Below are 23,023 nucleotides of genomic sequence, written 5' to 3'. Positions count from 1 at the left end.
ATATTAAAACAGATTTCAGATTTCGTTTTCTTCATAGAATGAACAACAAACCAAATGTGTAAATGTTAATAGAGAAAGAAAAGGTGTAAAAGGAGTTTTCAAGTTTTGCTAATGTGCACCAAGAAACATCATACTGATTTCCCGGTGAAGCAACCACAGAACTAATATTGTAAGACAAGGCTCATTAAGAAATTAAATCAATTAGTAATTATCACCAAATCCAATTTATTTGAAAAATTCATACTAAAAAAAAAAAAACACACACATTTTATAAAATGTAAAAAAAACTATCAAATCTCCATTGTTATCACTGCTAATCCCTATTTACTTTATCTCAGAGGTCACAGTCACAAACTGGCCATGGAGCCCATGGGCCCACAAAAGTATTTTGCAGCTATGCGGAAGATTTTTTTTTTTAAACAAATCATAGATTTTACATAAAATCCCATATTTTGGGCTTTTCTTAAATAATGGAGCAACTGTATATCCTGGGCCACAGCCCCCATCTTAGGCATGGTCACCTCTAGCCGTTCCTTTACTGGATTTATCTTCATGTAGACTCTTGTGGCCATACAATAAACTGGACCAGTGTTAAACTTAGCCAAGAAAATAATATTAATTGCCCATATTTTTACCTGCTCATGACACTTATCATTAGCATAAGTATGTTTCTAATGACTCTCAGTTATCTACCTGCTACATGTATATCTGAATCCAAGGTCATTTCTATAAATGTTTATTTATTTATTCAGCTTTTATTTTAAGTTCAGGGGTACATGTGAATAAATATTTGTTAATCCACAATTGCTTTACTTAAGGTCAATTTCCTTTAGGCTCTGGGCTACTATAAAGTTACAGACTATGTAAGATAGACTGACAAATGAATTCACTCACTACAGAGCAAACAAATCTAAACAACAATCCTAACTTTTACCTGATGATCACCTTTAGCTAAAAGCCTATTCTATCACACACAGAATAAAGCATATTATCGTTTTTTGCACTGTGGACTTCTGAAAGCCCACTGTTAGACAGCTCTGTTGAAACGTTTTCTTCATATTGAGGTAAAATCAGTTTCCTTTTAACTGCTAGTTCCTGGGCCATGTTCTGGCCAAAACTAACTTTGTTATTACAAAAATGATTCACAGAATTCATGCCTGGTTGTTCTGAATCCATGGATATTTTTAATTAAGAGTATGAAAGTAAACCTAAAAAAGCAAAGTCTATCTAAAGGTCAATGTTTACTTTGAATTTGGTTTTTCTTTTTGACCAAGTTTTGCTGTGTTGTCCAGGCCAGAGTGAATGGTGAGATCTCAGCTCACAACAGCCTCCACCTCCTGGGTTCAAGTGATTTCCCCGTCTCAGCTTCCCGAGTAGCTGGGACTACAAGGGCACACTACCATGCCTGGCTAATTTTTGTATTTTTAGGAGAAAACAAGGTTTCACCATGTTGGCCAGGCTGGTCTCAAACTCCTGACCTCAGGTGATCAACACACCTCAGCCTCCCAAAGCACTGGGATTACAGGCGTAAGCCACCATGCCCAGCCTTGAACTTTTTAACAAGTTCAAACCATAACCCAACTATCAACTGTGAACTAATGCTGACAAGAAACTTCATTTCCACACGCAATGACCTTTCTTTACTGAAATGTTATCAGTAGTCAGCATTAAACATTCTTTATTAAGGGAAAAATTACAGAATGGTTGTTTTACATTATATGCTACCCAACTTGCATGTCAGTATTCATATAAAAGGAGACTCAACTGACAAAGTTTTACTGATTAAATATTTATGTAATATATAATGTAAAATGAAATATTACATAATTTAAGGCAGAAATGTAAACTTTTCTTTCAATTGATAAGAAAAAAAAACACCAAGCTCAGTCAGCCAAAGCTTATGAACATTAAAAATCATAAGAGAAACCAGCTTTTAATAAAAATTATACCAGAACACATTCAAAACTAAAAAGGGCAAAGTCAAGTGGGTTTAAAGGCCTATGCTGCCAGAGATGGTATGAGCTTACCCGATTCTCATCATAAATAATTTGGACAATACTGCGATGTTTCTGCTCCACAGGAGGAGGGGACACGGGCTTCTCAGGCTCGGGAGGTTTAGCTGCCTCTTCTTCAAGTTGTTGCTAAGAGATCCAGAAAGAAAGAGTCAAACATGTGCTGCGCACCACCCCACCAGTGATTAACCACTGGAGGTAACACTGGCCACTAAGCTTTGCTTACAGATTCTGTAGGACAACCAATTAATCCACAAGGATCTCATGGACCAAGAGCTCAAAGAAAATTAATCAGATTTATTTCACAACACAAATTTTCATAAGACAGAGTTTAAAAAAAAAAAAAAAGAAACTAAGAGGAAGCATTCTTTAAGATTTTAATTCAGATTAACCTAAAGTAAAACAATAAGTTAAATTTAATGAAGGTACTCTATATACCTCTATCACAATGACCTTTGACAGTACTGAAAAAACATTTTTCTATGTTATAGATACACAGTGTACATTACTATCTGGTGGGCAGAATATGGTAGAAAGGAGTTCAGGGGTTAATCCTCAGCTCAGCACAGCATCATGCCACCCTCAACACCTAACCTTCATGTGTTACAGTGCTCCAGCCAAAGGGCACTCAACAAAACTACAAAAATACAGACTGTTGCTGTGTGCAAGTATAAAGCAAAACGCTATCTTTATTAGCTTGCCTGGGTTTGAGACTCAGGGTCACCCTTTACAGGTGGTGTGATCCTAGGACCCTTTCTGGATCTGTAGGTCAATCTTAAGCAAACCACTAAACTACTCATAAAGTAGGGGTAATAATACTACTATCATTCAGCTTTTTGAAAAGACTAAATGACTTTATATATATATATATTATAAAGCATATTACAACTATAAACTGTATATATTACCAAGTATTACTAGTGAAGCAAGCAGGGACTTGTCTGCTTTTTTTCAACACCCAAACCAGTGCCAGTGCCTGATACCTAGTAACTGCTTTAAAAATATCCACATGAGGCCAGGTACAGTGGCGCACTGCTATGGTCCCAGCATTTTGGGAAGCCGAGGCAGGTGGATCACCTGGGGTCGGGAATTTGGGACCAGCCTGATCATCATGGAGAAACCCCATCTCTACTAAAAATACAAAACTGGCTGGGCGTGGTGGCGCATGCCTGCAATCCCAGCTGCTGAGGGTGGAGGGGTGCTGAGACTGGTGAATCACTTGAGCCAGGCAGGGGGATGTTGGGGTGCGCTGAGATCATGCCACTGCACTCCAGCCTGAATGGTGGGAACAAAACTCCATCTCAAAAAACAAAAAATCCACATGAATAAATATAGCATATGTCCACTGCCTAAGATGATAAAAGAAAAATTAGGTAAAGGCAAATCAAGGTTAAGTCTAGTATATAGCCTATAGGAAAAAATTATCTATACTGCTAAATAAGACTGATCGTCAAAGCTCCCAGTCCTATAAATCAGATCATGCCCAAATGAAAGCATAAAAATCCACCAAGAGGGAGTCTCTGAGCCTACTGTGGCTCAGGAGGCTGCCCAACTGGAAAAAAAATTAAAAATAAAAAAAAATCCACCAAGAGAGTCTAAACTGCTAGGAACACTTCCACTTTGGAATTACAAGCACTCTTGCAGTCTGTTATCTGTATAAGCAAAAGAAAGATATTTGAAATTCTTAAATCCTTCTTTTGATAAAGGGTTCTTCAATGATGCCCTTTCATTCAGGCTTAGAGGGCCTTCTTGTATAATCCTTGTTAAGGAATAAACAAATCACACTTTGTAGTACCCAAAAAGCCTTGGGACAAAAACATTATACCTCAAAGGCTAAAAGCAAACACTCTCTCTCTCTCCCCCCTCACCTGTTTGTTTGTTTGTCCTCGGAATTACTGGTACCTGCTACCACACCAGGCAAACTTTTTGTCTTTTTAGTAGAGACAGGGTTTCACCATGTTGGCCAGGCTGGTCTTGAACTCCTGACCTCAGATGATCCAGCCAGCCTCCGCCTCCCAAAGTGCTGGGATTACAGGCATTGAACCACCACGCCTGGCCCTGTCTGTTCATTTACATTAACTTTACAATGTACTTGCCATGCTTCAAAAATAAATTTAGTTGGAATTTTATTGTACTTGTATGAGACATGATTTAGTGCAAGATGAACACACAACATTATTACTAATGTTTCCATCCAGCTAGGGCAGGCTTCTTTGTTTTCTCTAGTTGTCTTTTATATATCTCTCATTAAATTTGTAGCTCTGGTACATTTCATAATAATCATACATTATATTTCATTATTTCTAATTATAATGTATTGCATGTACATTTACTATGTACCAGATAGTATGCAATATATTCATTATCTCAATTTATAAAACAATCATGTGATTTAGTTGGTGTTATTACTAGATTATTACCATTATACAAGTAAAAAAACTAAAGCCAGAAGAAAGAAAAGAAAAGAGACTCAGCAAAATCAAACCAATAAAGACTTAACTAGAACTGTTGGGCATATAATAAAAATTTAATATGATTAAATGAAAGCAAAGAAGCATTTTAAAAACTGACCAGGCAGATTTGAAAAGGAGCCAAATAGAAATTCCAGAAATAAAAACATAATTGTTGAAATTGAAGACAGATTTGACAGATTACATATAATTAAAAAGGAAAATGTAAACTAGAAGACAGTCTGAAGAAACTGCTCAGAATGAAGCCCAAAGAGGTAAAAAATGAGAAAGAGAAACAATTAAGAGACATGGAAGACAAGAGTGGTAAGATGCTACAACTAACAGGAATTTCCTAAGTAGAGAAAGAAAATGTTAGAAAGGTTTTTTAAAAATAGATAATGGCTCGGAATGTTCCCAAAGTGACGAAAAAACTCTACCCTTCAAATTCAGGAAGCTCAAGTTGGATAGATTTAAAAGGGGGGGAAAAAACACCTAAAAGCATCATCATAAAAATAATGGAACCCCAAGGAAAATAATGTATTGAAAACAACCAGAGGGAAAATTCACACTATCCATGAAAGAATACGGATTTAGAACAACAGCTAATGTCTTAAAAATGGAAGTGAGAAGACAATGTACTAAGAAAAAATAATCACATACCAAATTAATTTTTTTTTAAGACGGAGTTTCACTCTGTCACCCAGACTGGAGTGCAGTGGCACAATCTCAGCTCACTGTAACCTCCGCTTCTCAGGTTCAAGTGATTCTCCTGTCTCAGCCTCCTGAGTAGCTGGGACTACAGGTATGCGCCACCACGCCCAGCTAATTTTTTGTATTTTTAGTAGAGACAGGGTTTCACCATGTTAACCAGGATAGTCTCGATCTCCTGACCTCATGATCCGTCCACCTCTGCCTCCCAAAGTGCTGGGATTACAGGCACGAGCCACCATGCCCGGCTAATATGTCTTTTAATAAACAGGCCACAAATAAGATTTAAGTCATAAAAACCAAATAAATACTGAATTTGCCAACTAAAAGACCTTCACTAAGGGAAATTCTAAGAGATGTTCTTCAGTAGAAGGGTGTTCCCCTAGATGGAAGACTTGAGTTGCAAGAAGAAATAGTGAGCAAGTAAGAAGTCAAGACAAACGTGGATAAATATAAATGAATACTGACTATGCAACATGTAGCTTCCAATGGATTAAGAATCAGATAAGAAGCAAAACTATAAAACTTTTAAAAATAATACAGTAAAACTACCTTAATAATCCCAGGGGGGGTTTCATATAAAACCTAAACAAATTCAGTTCAGCAAAAAAAAACTATCAGGATCAAAGACCCAAATATAAGAGGCCTATAAAATTTGTAGAAGAAAACACAGATATAAATCTGTGACCATGAATCAAGCAATGGCTCTTAAATATAACACCAAATGCAAGAGTGACAAAAGAAAAAACAAACTGAACTTCACAAAAATTCAAAACTTTTGTACATTACCTAGGACTTTGGGAGATCAAGGCAGGCGGATCACAAGGTCAGAAGATACAGACCAGCCTGGCCAACATGGTGAAACCCCATCTCTACTAAAAATACAAAAATTAGCTGGGTGTGGTGGCACATGCCTGTAGTCCCAGCTACTTGGGAGGCTGAAGCAGAATTACCTGAAGCCGGGAGGCACAAGATTGCGCCACTGCGCTCCAGCCTAGCAACAGAGCAAGACTCCAACTCAAAAGAAAAAACAAAAAAAACAAAACTTTTGTCTATCAAATGATACTATCAGAAAAGTGAAAAGAACCCACAAAATGAGAGAGAATATCTAGTAAGTCATATACTTGATGATGGACTAATACCTAGAATATATAAAGAATTCTTAGAACATCCACCTAGATTTCAGAGGATAAAGGAAAAAAAGAATTCTTAGAATAAAAAGACAACCCAATTAAATAATGAGCAAACAGTCTAAATAAACATTTCTCTATAAAAGATATACGAATGGCCAATCAGCACATGAAAAGATGCTCATTCAACATCATTAGTCATTAAGGACATGCAAGTGAAAACCACAACTAGATACCACTTCACATCTACAAGGATGGCTATATTTTTTTGAAAAGGAAAACAGCAGATGCTGGCAAGGAGGTAGGAAAAAATGGAACCTCCATAACACTGCTCTTGAGAATGTAAAATGGTACAGAGGCTTTGGAAAACAGTTTTGAAGTTTTTCAAAAATTTAAACATAGATTCACCATATGTCCACTCCTAGATAAAAGAAAATTGTAAAAATATGTCCACAGGAAAATGAGACATGACTTTCATCACATTACATTATTAATCATACTCAAAAAATGAACACAACTCAAAATATCCATCAACTAATTAATGATAAACAAAACATAGTATACTCATGCAACGGAATTCAGGCATAAAAAGTAATGAAGTGCTGAGACAAGATTCAACATGGATGAATTGGGACCACATGCTAAATAAATGTAGCCAAACACAAAAGATCACATATGATTCTATTTTTTCTGATATTCAGCACAGGCAAATCCATAGAGACAGAGAACACACTAGTGGTTGCCAGGGGCTGGGGAAAGGGGGAAATGGGGAGTAACTACTGGATTTTCTTTTTGAAATGATAAAAATATTCTGGAATTAGAGAGTGGCGATAGCTGCACAACTTTACGAATATATTAAAAGCACTTAAAGCTGGGCATGGTGACATGCACCTGTAGTCCCAGCTACTCGGGAGGCTGAGGCAGGAGAATTGCTTGAACCTGGGAGGCAGAGGTTGTAGTGAGCCGAGATCGTGCCACTGTACCCCAGCCTGGGTGACAGAGTGAGACTCCAAATCCAAAAAAATACACTGAGAGTGAATACTAGGCTAAAAGTGAAATGACAAACCACAAACTAGGCAATATCTGCTATACACATATCTGACAAGAGACTTCAGGAAATCCTAAAAATTTTAATGACAAAATAGGAGAATATAGATGAAAGACTTAAACAATGGACATAAGGAACTCAAATAACTGATAAACAAATGAAAATAAGCTCAGTCTCCTCCCTAATCAGGGAAATACAAATTGAAACCACAATGAAAACCATTTCGTATCCAACTTTAAAAACTGTATCAAGTAAAGGCAAGAATGTGCACAAACCAGTACTCACATAAGCTGCCAGTGGGAATGTAAAATGGTATTACTTCTTAGCAAATTTGGCATCATCTATTAAATAGTTCACTGTGTATAATCTTGGGCCAAGCACTGCAATTCCTAGGCACATGCCCTAGAAAATCTCTACATGTGAACTAAAAACCAGTAACATTATATGGAATAGAAAAAAAGAACATCAAAAATAGAATGGACAAACAATTTCACTCTCTACAATTATATAATCAGACAGTGCAGCAGGGAAAATGAATGAATGTAAGAAAACCACAATAATAGCAAAAAACAGCAAGTCATAGAATATATAAGGCATGATTCCTTTTATATTAAGTTTCAAAATATGGAAAACTCAAAATTATCTCCTGTAGGAAGACAAACATACATTCTTAGAATATATTAAGCAAAGGCATTTACTTGTTTCTTTTTCAGTTTAAGGATCTGCTGTTCTACTTTTGCAATTTCTCGATCTACACGATCCATACTCTGTATTAACTCTTCCTTTGAAAGTTTTGAAGGTGAAGCATTTTGATCATCTCCACATGGTTGCCCCGAAATTGGAGAGGATGGAGCGTCATGTTTGCCTCCGAATGCTGGATCCTTTAGAGAATAAAACCAAGAAAAACAATTTATTTCAAATAGAGTCCAGATTGCCTTAAATGAAAAAGTCAGTTTTAAACCACAGCACAGCCATGTGTACTCTTTTAGTAGTAACTTTCATATTCACATACATGCAAATTTACACCTCACTTTTATAGTTTGATATACCATTTACTATTTTGAAGACCCTAAAAGCTATACAAAGTGAAGTAAGTGGGTGTTGATCAGCCTCTAGTGTCACAAGTACTGACACGTAGAGAATTTCTGGGTAAATGGTACAATCATAACAAAGATACCAATTTCTTAGCCATTTCCTTGCAATGGCTCCTCAAAAAGTCTGAACAAGTGGCTGGGAAATAGTATCATTCCAGGTAAAACCTGTGTGACCATGTAACTTAACAACTATAATATGGCCAAGAGTTCCTATCAAAAAGTTCTCAGGTTTTCCAAACAAAAACTCAGGTACACACACAACTCAGAGAAGTGACCTAGGAACTTCAGCTGCTACTGTCTCTGGGCCTGCTTTCATACAGACCACACTACAGTATTGTAACATTTCTATAGCCAAAAGCATCCCATTGTACCTCCAAATCAGCAGCGAGAAGAAGCAGAATGAAAGCCCCTCCACCCAAAATCCACTACCCTCCAAAGCACATACACACACACCCTATTAATTTCCAGTTTGCTGTTAAGATATGAGCAATATTGGGAGGAGGACGTGAGGTTGGGAAAAAAAGATATAAGCAATATTACAACACATAAATTTAGATTAAGGCACTAGTTTCTCTTAGACTATGAGAAACCTATAAGAAGTGTAATTCACAGGATTACAGAATCCTAAAATGTATTAAATAATGATTAAGGAACTGTGAAAAGTCAGTAGGTCTGAGCCAAGAATGCATATAGGAGATAACTGGACAGTTACTTCAAAACACCTTAATACAGGTATTTCAGCTAATACAGACTGATGAAAAGCCTTATATTCTGTAACAGTATACACTGAATCTAAGAAGTTTTCTGGGAAAATAAGATTATGGCTATCCCCTAAAACCTGTACAATTCTGTAAGGAAAGCACCAACAAAAATCAATAACAATTCTAATACACTTCATACAGTTAAAGCTCCAGTATCAATTGCATCTGGCATACTGTCAGTCTTTGGCTGCCTTACGCCCTACAGATTCCTCTCTTAAGATGTAAATCGTTGAGGTCACTGGCTTCCAAAATAAACCAGTATGTTTCATTTTAATAAAAAATCAGATTTGGCGTATAATCACCTTTATCAACATTTTTTTCTTCCCCTCCCTCCTTTATCAACATTAAAAAAATACAGGAAAATTTGTCTTCACACTGTCTTTTCAATGCTCGAATATTCACTAACACCATGAAAAGCACAATAGTTCTTAAATTCACTAAACGAGCTACTATCTGCACTAAATGAAAACTAAATACAGAATGTTCAAATATTATTAAGTCTTCATGTGTTGTGATGCCTTTTGCTTTCACGATGAGACAGCATGCCCCTGAGAACTCTGAAACATTAATGCATAAAGAAAAATCTTGGGCGGGTGTGGTGGCTCACATCTGTAATCCCAGCACTTTGAGAGGCTGAGGAGGGAGGATCACGAGGTCAGGAGATCGAAACCAGCCTGACCAACATGAAGAAACCCCATCTCTACTAAAAATACAAAATTAGCTGGGCATTGTGGCTCATACCTGCAATCCCAGCTACTCAGGAGGCTAAGGCAGGAGAATTGCTTGAACCCCAGAGGCAGAGGTTGCAGTGAGCCAAGATTATGCCACTGCACTCCAGCCCAGGCAACAGTAACAGACTCCATCTCAATAAAAAAGAAAAGAAAACTCTTTGGTGACTCACCAGGACTTTCATGTTACATTAGTACCATTTTCCCACTGTATGCATATGACCAAATTTGTGTTACAGAAACATATGTAATGTATTTTGATTCAGTAGGCTACAAAAATGCTCCTCAGGTGATTCTGATGCATGCCCAGATAATATTACAAATCAACATTTTCCACCGGTTGCCTTTCTAAATGTTAAATATTTAACAAGAAACCAAATCCTCAAAAAAAAAAAAAAAAAAAAAAAAAAGCCAAGTAATAGCAAACATTTATAAGAGGCTCATTAGCAAATCACAAAAAGCCTCAAGCTTAAAAAAAAAAAAAGATTCACATTATTTTAGCTTCAGGAAAGCCAAAAGCAGAAGATATAAGAGACATTCATTTAAAAAAAAAGAGGCCGGGCACAGTGGCTCACGCCTTATAATCCCAGCACTTTGGGAGGCCAAGGCGGGTGGATCACAAGGTCAAGAGATTGAGACCACCCTGGTCAACAAGGTGAAACCCCGTCTCTACTAAAAATACAAAAATTAGCAAGGCATGGTGGTGCACTCCTGTAGTCCCGGCTATTCGGAAGGCTGAGGCAGGAGAATTGCTTGAACCCAGAAGGCGGAGGTTGCGATGAGCCGAGATCATGCCATTGCACTCCAATCTGGGTAACAACAGCGAAACTCCATCTCAAAAAAAAAAAAAAAAGAGAGAGAGAGGGAGATTGATGGATCAAAATTTTAAAACACAATTGGGAAAAAAAAAAACAAATAAAACACAATTGGTCAGGCGTGGTGGCTCACGCCTGTAATCCCAGCACTTTGGGAGGCCAAAGCGGGCAAATCATGAGATCAGGAGATCGAGACCATCCTGGCCATCATGCGGAAACCCCATGTCTACTAAAAATACAAAAATTAGCTGGACATGGTGGGGCACGCCTGTCCCAGCTATTTTGGAGGCTGAGGTGGGAGAATCGCTTGAACCCAAGAAGCAGACGTTGAGCCCAGCAAGCTGAGATCATGCCACTGCACTCCACCCTGGCGACAGAGCGAGACTCCATCTTAAAAAAAAAAAAAAACACACACACACACAAAAAAGACACAATCATCTGCTTCTCAAAACAATAATAACAAATTTAAAAGGCAAATGAAATAGAAAAACCATTTGCAAAGCTGGCACTCTAACAACTCAATATAAAATAAACCAACAGAAAAATGGGCAACATACATGAAAAAGCAATTTACAAAACAGGAAAGTTGCATAACTAATAACACGAAAAAATGTTAAATTTTACTAACAAGTGCAAGTTAAAAACCATCATTCAGCCAGGTGCAGTGGCTCACGCCTGTAATCCCAGCACTTTGGGAGGCCGAGGCAGGCGGATCAGAAGGTCAAGAGATCACGACCATCCTGGCTAACATGGTGAAATCCCGTCTCTACTAAAATACAAAATTAGCTAGCTGGGCATGGTGGTGCATGCCTGTAGTCCCAGCTACTCAGGAGGCTGAGGCAGGAGAATTGCTTGAACCCAGAGGTGGAGGTTGCAGTGAGCTGAGATCGCGCCACTGCACTCCAGCCTGGCACCTGACAACAGAGCAAGACTCTGTCTCAAAAAAAAAAAAAAAAAAAAAAAAAACCATCATTCATCAAATTAACAATCTTTTTTTAAACCATAAATATGTGGTGCCATCAGGGATACATAAGAAGTAGGTACCTTTATACACTGCTGTCAGGAGTTAAGAAATGGCCCAATCTTTTGCAGGACAATTGGAAATACGCACCGAAAGCCTTAAAAATCAACTCTGGTCTGTAATTAATTATACTGTAAGAAATCTACCTTCTGGAAATAAGTAAGAATGTATACAAAAAAATCAGTCTAAACAATGCATGGGCCATGTGTAGTGGCTTACGCCTGTAATCCCAGCACTTTGGGAGGCTGAGGCAGGCAGATCACCTGAGGTCAAGAGTTCAACACCAGCCTGGCCAACATGGTGAAACACTGTTGCCACTAAAAATACAAAAATTAGCCAAACACGGTGGCATGTGCCTGTAGTCCCAGTTACTCGGGAGGCTGAGGCAGGAGAATCGCTTGAACCTGAGAGGCATACACTGCAGTGAGCCAAGATCACACCACTACACTCAAGCCTGGGCAACAAAGTGAGACTCCATCTCAAAAAAACAAAAACAAAAACAAGAATACATGTCACAACACTGTACATTTGAACAAACAGGTAACCTAAATGTATGATGACTGATTAAATACATAACTTTATATTCATATGCAGAATACTAAGTAGCCACTAACAATACACTTGTAAACTTATTGGTACAAAAAGAAGCTAATCATATAATTTTTTTTTTCTTTTTTTTTGAGATGCAGTTTTGCTCATTACCCAGGCTGGAGTGCAATGGCGCAATCTCGGCTCACTGCAACCTCTGCCTCCTGGGTTCAGGCAATTCTCCTCCCTCAGCCTCCTGAGTCGCTGGGACTACAGGCACACGCCACCATGCCCAGCTAATTTTTTGTATTTTTAGTGGAGACGGGGTTTCACCATGTTGACGAGGATGATCTCGATCTCTTGACCTCGCGATCCACTCACCTCAGCCGCCCAAAGCGCTGGGATTACAGGAGTGAGCCACCAGCTAATCATATATTTAAGCAAAAGTAAAGTTAAACGGAATGTATACAGTGAAGATCACATTAAAATATTTATACAGGCTGACTCTGGACACACTGCCTATGGGTTAGCTCTGTTCCATAAGGAGCAGCAAAGAAAAACCCATAAAATTAAATAAAATTAAAATTAAAATAACATACATACAAATAGAGAAGAATCAACATGAAAATGTTAATGATTTTTAAGTGGTAAAACCGTAGGTATTTTTTTCTTTCAAGCTTATTTAACTCTTCTATAAATGATATGCCTAGGCTTAACATTAAAAAAAAAAAAAATGAACAAATGTTAGTTCTTTTTAAATCCTTACTTCTGGAGGTGGGCAGTTGGGAGAGAATGCGGAGAGGGAGACAGAAGTATTAGTTAGTAGTAGTAGTCATGGTTTACACTTTAGGGGGAAAAAAGCAGAACTAGAGTCAGGGGTCCTGAGCTAATTCCTACTCAGGAGGTTCTACCTAGGTCACTTTAATTTTTTTTAACATCCAGTTTCTCAACTGTAACATGGAAATGGGTCACACTACAATGCAACATGTTCCATTTTAATGAATAAGTTAAGATATTTTTCTGCTAAAAAAAAATCTATATTTATAAATAAATTACATTTGTGGTAATATATTAAGCCACAGAAGATGACCTTTATTTGCTATTTTTTTTTTTAATGCAGCAACAAAACATTTCTTATAAACTCCACAGACTACTATATGATAAAGATATTTCACATGATAAGGTGAGTCACAAAACACCTAGAAGCTTAACTAATTTCTAGCTTATGGCACAGAGTTTTTCCCCACCCAACTTAACTATTTTGAAAAATTTCAAACTTACTTACAAGTTGAAGGAACAGTATAATGAACACTTATTTATCCTTCATCTAGATTCACCAGTGGTTAACATTTTGACATATTTGCTTTGTGTGTGTGTGTGTGTGTGTATACACACACACACATATATACATACACACATACACACACCACTTCATTTTGGCTGAACTATATGAAAAAATTGTAGAAATATTTACTATCTTTTAAATCACTCTTCATTGCATGAAAACTCAAAGAATATTTGTGGGTACTTACTTATCTGATATCAGAGAAGAAAGAGCAATTAGACATAAAGGTTAGTAAACATTATAAAAAAAGATTTGATGACAGTAAAAAAAAATTTAAAACTTCAGTATGCTTAAAAAAACTGAAACAAAAAGACACTGGGAAAAATATTAATATGTTAGTAAAAAGGTTAACAATTTACTGTTAAGAGTTTTTAATATTAGTTTATTCTTTCTACAACAAAGATTTATTCGGTATCTACTAAGTATCACACACTTCCTAATCTGCAGATTTAATAATAAGCAAAGCAGACAATTGTAAAAGGCAAACATATCAACAAAACAAGAACATAATACATAAGCAAACATTTCACAAAAGATAAAAATGGTTTGATCTTAATAGAACTCTCATTGTTTCAAATATCACAAAATATAGCTAAATATTAAAACTTCTTATCTCTATACAGCATGGTGATTATAGCCAATAATATGTACCATATACTTAAAAATTGCTAAGAGAGTGGATTTTAAATGTTCTTACCACCAAAAAAAACTATGTGAGGTGATGAATATGTTAATTAACTTGATATGTTTCCCAATGTATAATATCAAAATATCACACTGTATCAATATCATCATAAATATATACAATTCTTATTCCGCAATAAAACTGGGGGAGGCTCATTATCTCCAAGTTACAGGATTACAGCTAACTTTTTTCTGTTTATTTTCCAAGCTTTCTACAAGTATGCATTACTTATATAAATTAGGAACAATTTTATTTTGTATAAAACTTACAAGCACAATTTAACCTTACCTAGATGTGTTTTTTCCCATATAGCAGTTAATAAACTGCTACTAAATTTAAGAGGCTTATTTAAAATTTAATTAAGATTTAACAAAACTAGTAGTCTTGAGTACCTCTGAACACATTTTACAGCCAGCAAGCCAGTAAAAAAAGTGCTTGAGCATTATTCGATAGAAATTCTTCTTCACGGGAGTAGTCTTTTTGGATTGTTTTCACTTACCAAAAAGGCTAAAGTGCTCACCTTAGCAGTCTGGAGCACTAAGTCTTTGGTTTCTAGTTTTAACAAAACTTTTACTTTTCCATAGCACTAACCTTTAGAGCCTGGAATAATTGGACTTTGAGGTGCTATGAGTGAATATAACTAAATAAACATTACAAACTTATAACACTACAGGGTAAGAGAACAAACACTTACCTTCTTAGCATCTGCAGAAGACCTCAGCCCTTCTGGCAATGGGTGCACTAAAGGCAAAACCGCAGCACTGACACGCTGAAAATGGGAATCAGAAACCTGTTCCAGACGTGGTCGTTTCGATTCCAGTGAATCATGATCCACTGGGGATGGGCCTGGATGAAACTGTTCATAACCAGTTCTCCTTTCTTGAGGCCTAATACATACAAAGAAAATAAACACTTGAAAATTTGTAAGTGATATACAGCTCCCTGCTAACATCCCTGGTTAGACTTTGAAATAATCAACGAAAAAGTCATGCTTATGTTCAAAATGAACCCGTACCCCTTCTGTTCCCACCCCAGAAGAATATATACCTCACTACAGTACCATTAAACTTTTTAATTTTTTAAAAAAGGTTTGATTAGCTGGCATGGTGGCAGCACCTGTAATCCTAGCTACTCAGGAGGTTGAGGCAGGAGGATCGCTTGAACCTGGGAGAAAGAGGTTGCAGTGAGCCAAAATTGCACTGCTGCCCTCCAGCCCGGGTGACAGTGCGAGACTCGGTCTCAAAAAAAAGAAAGTTTTGGGGGGAGGGTTAAAAACTAATCCGGAAGTGAAAGATGAAACAAAAGATTTGCAGAAAATTTAGTTGCTGAAGAATATCTATAAACTAATATTTTTAAATATTAAAATGCCATATTAAATTTGGGATAATATAAACCAGAAGAGCCACCATTTTTCAACCAATAATAAAAACAAGCAGGAAATAAAAATCCCCCAGCTATTGCTACAGAGAAAGAGAAATGACTTCAGTTATGAGGTACCATTCAGTCTTAATGACAACTTTCTTGAAGAGAAATCCAACATTGCTTCTAAAACATCATCCTGGCCCCCAAAACATGTAAATACATGACTTGAAGATCAGAGTCTTTTATTTCTTTACAGGAAATGAGTCCTGCTCATGAGTGCTCTTAATTTGGCTTTTCATTTTCTACCAGGTATTAACAGAGGTGATATTGTATCTCATGGCCAACCTGTAAACTAATGCTTTACAAAGCAGTATTTCAATGAAAACAGAATCACTAGGTTTCATATTGAGGACAGACAATGAAATGAATGCGAAATTATTTTTTTTGAAACCCAGTGTACCTCTGTTTTCAGGCTGGAGTACAGTGGTTTCATCTCAGTTCACAGCAATCTCCACCTCCCAGATTCAAGCAATTATCCTGCCTCAGCCTCCTGTGTGGCTGGAATGACAGGCGTGTGGCTGGGATGACAGGCGTGTGTCACCATGCCTGGCTAATTTTTGTAGAGACGAGGTCTTGTTACGTTCCCTAGGCTGGTCTCGAACTTCTGAGTTCAAGCAATCTACCTGCCTCAGCCTCCCAAAGTGCTGAGATTATAGGCGTGAGCCACCTCACCTGGCCTAAATGCTAAATTCTATAAAATTATTGCACTTCAAAATTTTAAATCTCATCCAACACATAGAATCCCATTATCTTAAAATTCAGAGTGATGTCACAAAAAAATGGTGGGGTGGGAAATTTCAGGAACAAGACAAAGATGACTGCATTCACCATTTATATTCAATATGGTATTCGAAATTACTGCCAGAGCACTAGGAAAGAAAAAGAAATAAAAGGTATCCAAATTAAAAAGAAATACGCATTTTTATTCAAGACAACATCATCTCATATGTAGCACCCTAAATAATTTGCAAAAGAAAAAAACTATTAGAGCTAACAAATAAATACATCAAAGTTGCAGGATACAAAATCAACACACAAAATTTGTTTGTATTCTATATACTAACATTAAACAATCCAAACAAGAAACTTAAAAAATAATACCATTTATAAGAGCACCGAAAAGAACATAGCTAGGAGTAAATTTGACCAAGGAGGCTTACTGCTTTCAACACTGAAAACCACAAAACATTGCTCAAACAAAAAAAGAGTTAATACGTGGTAAGAAATCTCAAGTTCTTATATTGGAAGACAACGTCATGAAAATGGCAATACTACACAAAGCAATCTATGGATTCTATGTTATCTCTATTAAATAAAATTGCGTGGGTTTTTTTTTTTTGCAGAAACAGAAAAACTCATCATAAAATTCATATGGAATCTCACAGCATTACAAACAACCAAACAATCTTGGAAAAAAACAAAGTTGGAAAACTCACACTACCTTTCAAAGCTTACGACAAAGTTATTATAATCAAAAGGTTCATCCTCCACCAAGGCCCAGAGGTAATCTACCCAAGTAAAGCCTTGGCTGGAGTTCAGCCCTCAGTACCCCCTCGGCTAGAACATGACCTACAAAAAGCATAATTTTCAAGTATTACATTTCATTTCCAGCAACTCTGCCTCTGAGATTTATCAAAGCTAGAAGGTGAAGCATACCCAGCGCTGGAGAAGAAACTAAGAAAGCCAAAAAACAGGACAATTAACAAAACAATAAGTATGGAATGCTCTTTTTCTATCTAGCAATCAGACTACTTCCCATTTCAGCCTGCCAATCCTTTTTAGAAGAACAAACCTACTCAGTCGTAAATATATAATTTAATGTGTAAAACCTCTGAAATTTGAATAAACTACAAAAATCCATTGTAGTCATCTCATAAGACCATCTAAATACAATTTTATATTAGGAGTTCTGGTAGAACGAAGCATGAAATCTGCAATTTAAATTATTATATTTGCCTTTTAAAACTAACACCAGGCCAGGTGAGGTGGCCCACCACTGTAATCCCAGCACTTTGGGAGGTCACGGCGGGCAGGTCACGAGGTCAAGAGATAGAGACCATATTGGCCAACATGAAAATACAAAAATTAGTCTCTATGGAAAATACATAAATTAGCTGGGCGTGGTGGCACGTGCCTGTAGTTCCAGCTACTTGGGAGGTTGAGGCAGGAGAATCACTTGAACTCAGGAGGCAGTGGCTGCAGTGAGCTGAGATCGAATCACTGCACTCCAGCCTGTCGATGGGGCAAGACTCCGTCTCAAAAAAAAAACAAAAAACCTAACACCAGTAGAATGGCACAGCCACTTTGAAAACGATCTGGTAGTTTCTCAAATAGTTAAATATGACTATATTACCATATGACCTAGCAATTCCATTCCTAGGTATCTTACCAACAAAAAGGAAAATACATGTCCACAAGAAAACTTGCACATGGATGTTTATAGCAGAATTATTCATAATTGTCAAAAAGTAAAAATGATCCAAATACCCATCAGCTGATGAAAATAGGTAAATAAAATGTGGTATATATTTAAAAAAAAAAAAAAAAACACCTAATTTTCATATAAAGAAATCTCTGTAGGGCTGGATGCAGTGGCTTAAGCCTGTAATCCCAAGACTTTGGGAGGCCGAGGCAGGTGGATCACTTGAGGTCAGGAGTTTGAGACGAGCCTGTCCAACAAGATGAAACCCCGTCTCTACAAAATACACAAAAATTAGCCGGGCATGGTGGTGCGCGGCTGTAGTCCCAGCTACTCCGGAACATGAGGCAGGAGAATCGCTTGAACCTGGGAAGCAGAGGTTGCAGTGAGCCAAAATCACTCCACTGCGCAGCAGTCTGCACAACAGAGAAAGACTCAAGTCTCGAAAAACCAAAAGACAAAACAAAACAAAAAAACTCTGCATGCTTGCAAACTTTTTAAAGTTCCTATGTTTTACTGGCCTTGTCATCTCATAACATGATCTAAAACATCTTTAAAACAAATTAAAAGTACCAAACAGATTTATAACTATAACTATACTTTATCATTTGAATTTTGAAGCAGTCTGATTTCCGGATAAAAAGAGAATGTTCCATATTCAATGTTTTTCTTAAATTTCCTGGGCCCTGGTTGCCAGTGGCTCACACATGTTTCACATCACATGTTTCCAACACATGTTGGCCAGGCTGGTCTCGAACTGCTGACCTCAGGTGATATGCCCGCCTTGGCCACCCAAAGTGCTAGGATTACAGGTGTGAGCCACCACACCCAGCCTCTTTCAGTATATAACTGCTCAGGGCTTTCATGTCTAAGAACATCTGCCTGCTGTTTTTATTGTTAAACTGTATGGTATAATATTCTTGAATATCAATTTCTTTTACTCAGAACTTTGTAGCTATAGCTCCACCATCTTCTGTCACTCAATTCTGCTATGGAGAAGTTTGCAGCCTGACTCTTCCACCCCATGGAGCATTTATTTTGTTTCCTGAATTCCTAATTCTTTTACTTATTCTTGACCTTTGATTCCTTAACCATGATCTGTCTTGGTACGCATCATTCTTTCTGCATAAATTTTTCCTGGAACAAGATATGTTGTATCAATTAGTAGAATCTGTTGATTCTTCCTTAACTTTATGTGAAATTTTTATTATGAATATTATTTCTGTTCGTTGATCAGATTTCCCATGTCAAAAACATGTTCTTATAGTATACTGGATGATCTTTATTTGTCCTCCCTATTGTTCAAGTTCTGTCTAATTGCCTTAATCTTTGTCCTTTTCTTCTGCACTCACTCTAATTATATCAAGACTTTGTTCTAAGACAAAGTTTATGTTAAGTCACATCTACTTTACTCCTTGTTCTTTCTCATTTTATATCTTGAGGCCACTCAAATGTCTGAACTCCATTTAGCCCATTTTGTTTTCGAATACTTCATTATTTAAGTTATTTTACGGTGCATAGCACTTATAAGGCACACTCTTTATGTTTCTTACACATGGTGATTTTATTTTTGGCATACTGTGCTGCTTTAATTTTCTTTTCCAGGAATGGACTGGCCCTGTTTATGCCATTCCCCACCCTCCTGCTCAGGTCCACTGTGACAGCCTTTCTCTTTGGTGCGGGATAGTCTGGATGGGTTCTCCTTGATTGTTGCCACTTTGTCTGGCATGTGTTTGTCTTCTCTACAAATGGAAGACTGGATACGGCTTTCTATATACTGTTCTACTACCCAAGGGAGCAAGGAAGTGGGGGCAAAGAAGGAAAAGTCTTGGTTAGGGCTGTAACTGCCTTTGCTAAAGACTTTGGCCCACTCTACCAACCAGACATGTAGACCACTCCAGAGGGTTCTGGCTCATCACTTTACAGAATGGCACATCCCAACTGTCCTTTCTGCAGCTGTTGAGAAACCAGGATGGTATAACGGGAATTCGCAAGCAAACCATTCATCACCACCCATTTAAATTTCTTCCGATCAAGGAATATTCATATGAAATCCTAGGATTTCACTAATTTACTTTCTTCAACACTGCTTCTTGTTTTAAATTTTCTTTTGAAAAAACTCATGTTCCACCAGACACAGTGGCTCACACCTGTAATCCCAGCACTTTGGGAGGCTGAGGCGGGCGGATCACCCGAGGTCAGGAGTTTGAGACCAGCCTGGCCAACATGGCGAAACCCCGTCTCTACTAAAAGTACAAAATTAGCTGGGTATACTGGTGGGCGCCTGTAATCCCGGCTACTTGGGAGACTGAGGCAGGAGAATCGCTTGAACCCGGAGGGTGGAGGTTGCAGTGAGACAAGATCACACCACTGCAATCCAGCTCGGGCAAAAAGAGTGAAACTCCATCTCAAAAAAATAAAATAGACCAGATGCAGTGGCTCATACCTGTAATCCCAGCACTTTGGGAGGTTGAGGCAGGCAAATCACAAGGTCAACAGATCAAGACCATCCTGGCTAACACGGTGAAACCCCATCTCTACTAAAAATACAAAGAATTAGCCAGGTGTGGTGACCTGCATCTGCAATGCCAGCTACTCAGGAGGCTGAGGCAGGAGAATTGCTTGAACCTGGGAGGCGGAGGTTGCAGTAAGCCAAGAATGCACCACTGCACTCCAGCCTGGGCAAAAGAGTGAGACTCTGCCTCAAAAATAAAAATAAAGTAAAAAAACTCAGGTGCCTTGAGTCATAAAATAACGCTATTTTAAGAATAGAAAATAGAACTCATGCCTGTAATCCCAGCACTTTGGGAGGCTGAGGCAGGCAGATCATGAGATCAGGAGACTGAGACCAGCCTGGCCAACATGGTAAAACCCCATCTTTACTAAAAATACAAAAATTAGTTGGGCATGGGGCATGTGCCTGTAATCCCAGCTACTTGGGAGGCTGAGGCAGGAGAATTGTTTGAACCCAGGAGTCGGAGGTTGCGGTGAGGTGAGATTGTGCACCTGCATTCCAGCCTGGGCAACAGGGCAAGACTCGGTCTCAAAAAAAAAAAGAAAAGAAAATAGGGCTGGGCACAGTGACTCATGCCTTTAATCCCAGCACTTTGGAAGGCCAAGGTGGGTGGATCACCTGAGGTCAGGACTTCGAGATCAGCCTGGCCAACATGGTGAAACCCCATCTCTACTAAAAATACAAAAACAAATTAGCCAGTTGTGCTGGTGGCCACCTGTAATCCTAGCTACTGGGGAGGCTGAGGCAGGAGAATCGTTTGAAACCTGGAAGGGGAGGTTGCAGTAAGCCAAGATTGCGCCACTGCACTCCAGCCTAGGCAACAAGAGCGAGACTCCATCTCAAAATAAATGAACAAATAATAGAAAACAAGAGGACACGTCATTCAAGATACTTATAATTTTTTCCTTGAATCTCACTTTTCCAAGTTTTTGGCAGTAGCTGTATGCCTTTACTTGTTTATAAAGATACATTTTTAGCCTGTTTGAAAAAAATATATTTCTGTATATTTTTTAGACATTGGGGGACAAGTAATCTGAATTCTCTCTCCAAACTTCACGAAGAAATGTATCCTATAATAATTTTAGGCAGGGCACAGTGGTTCATGCCTGTAATTCTAACACGTTGGGAGGCCGAGGCGGGTGGATCACCTGAAGTCAGGAGTTTGAGACCAGATTGGTTAACATGATGAAACCCTGTCTCTACTAAAAATACCAAAAAAATTAGCTGAGCATTGGGGCACATGCCTATAGTTCCAGCTAATCAGGAGGCTGAGGCAGGAGAATTACTTGAACACAGGAGGCAGAGATCATGCCACTATACCCCAGCCTGTGCGACAAAGTGAGATTCTATCTCAAATAAAATAATATTTCAAATCTTTTATCATCCTAAAACCTAAACAGTGACCACATTTTTGAAATGGGAAATCAGGTACCTTACAAAATCACTGAAATCAGAAAAAAAACAGAAATTTAATAAAGGTAATTATATTTCAAAATACTTTAGAATTCATATAAATAAAAAATGTAAGTGAAGAAATTACAACAGATGCCTCAGAAATAAAAAGGATCATAAGGAACTATATGAACAATTATATGTCAATAAATTGGACAACCTAGAGGAAATGGATAAATTCCTAGAAAAATACAACCTACCAAGATTTAGTTAGGCATAAAAGCCTGAACAGACCAATAACAAATACAGAGATTGAAGAAGTAACCAAAAACTTCTCAACAAGAAAACTCCAGGATCTGAAGGCTAAACGGCAGAATTCTACTGAATATTCAAAGAAGAATTAATACCAATTCTTCCTAAACTCTTCCAAAAAATAGAGCTAGAGGGAATATTTCCCAACACATTATACGAGGCAAGCATATCAAAGTCAAAAGCATTTAAGTTGATCTCTAAGTCAAGGACATCACAAGAAAACAAAACTACAGGCCAATCTCCCTAATGAACACTGATGCAAAAATCCTCAATAAAATATTAACAAACTGAATTCAACAACACATCACAAAGATTACAAATCCCTAGCAAGTGAGATTTATCCCTTTCATGCAAGGATGATTTAATATACACAAATCAATCAACGTGATATATCATATCAAGAGAAGTGAAGACAATGGGGAAAAGACCTAAACAGATATTTCTCCAAAGAAAACATAAAAATAGCCAAGAGATATATGAAAAGGTGCTCAATATCACTAATCACAGTGGAAATGCAAATTAAAATCACACAATGAGATCTCACCTCACACCTGTAAGGATGGCTATTCTCCAAAACACAGAAGATAACAAATGCTGGAAAGGGTGTAGAGAAAAGGGAATCCTAGTATACTGTTGGT

The 23,023-nt window shown here is 37.7% G+C and overlaps 1 protein-coding gene across 50 annotated transcripts in view; it reads right to left on the bottom strand.

Annotated features, from left to right (window-relative positions):
• NCOR1 (nuclear receptor corepressor 1) overlaps positions 1–23,023 on the bottom strand; it is a 177,086-nt gene that overhangs the window by 121,116 nt on the left and 32,947 nt on the right. For all 50 annotated transcript variants that reach the window (XM_078373202.1, XM_078373201.1, XM_078373199.1 and 47 more), the window contains 3 exons: positions 15,020–15,212; positions 8,047–8,229; positions 2,028–2,141 (listed from right to left, as the gene is read on the bottom strand). In XM_078373202.1, coding sequence (XP_078229328.1) covers positions 2,028–2,141; positions 8,047–8,229; positions 15,020–15,212 — 490 coding nt within the window. The remainder of the gene's footprint in view (positions 1–2,027; positions 2,142–8,046; positions 8,230–15,019; positions 15,213–23,023) is intronic.

Source organism: Callithrix jacchus, chromosome 5 (genome assembly GCF_049354715.1).
Source record: "Callithrix jacchus isolate 240 chromosome 5, calJac240_pri, whole genome shotgun sequence".
NCBI classification, from domain to species: domain Eukaryota; kingdom Metazoa; phylum Chordata; class Mammalia; order Primates; family Cebidae; genus Callithrix; species Callithrix jacchus.
Note: the sequence above shows the minus strand (reverse complement) of the source record. Positions and strands in the feature narration are given on the sequence as shown.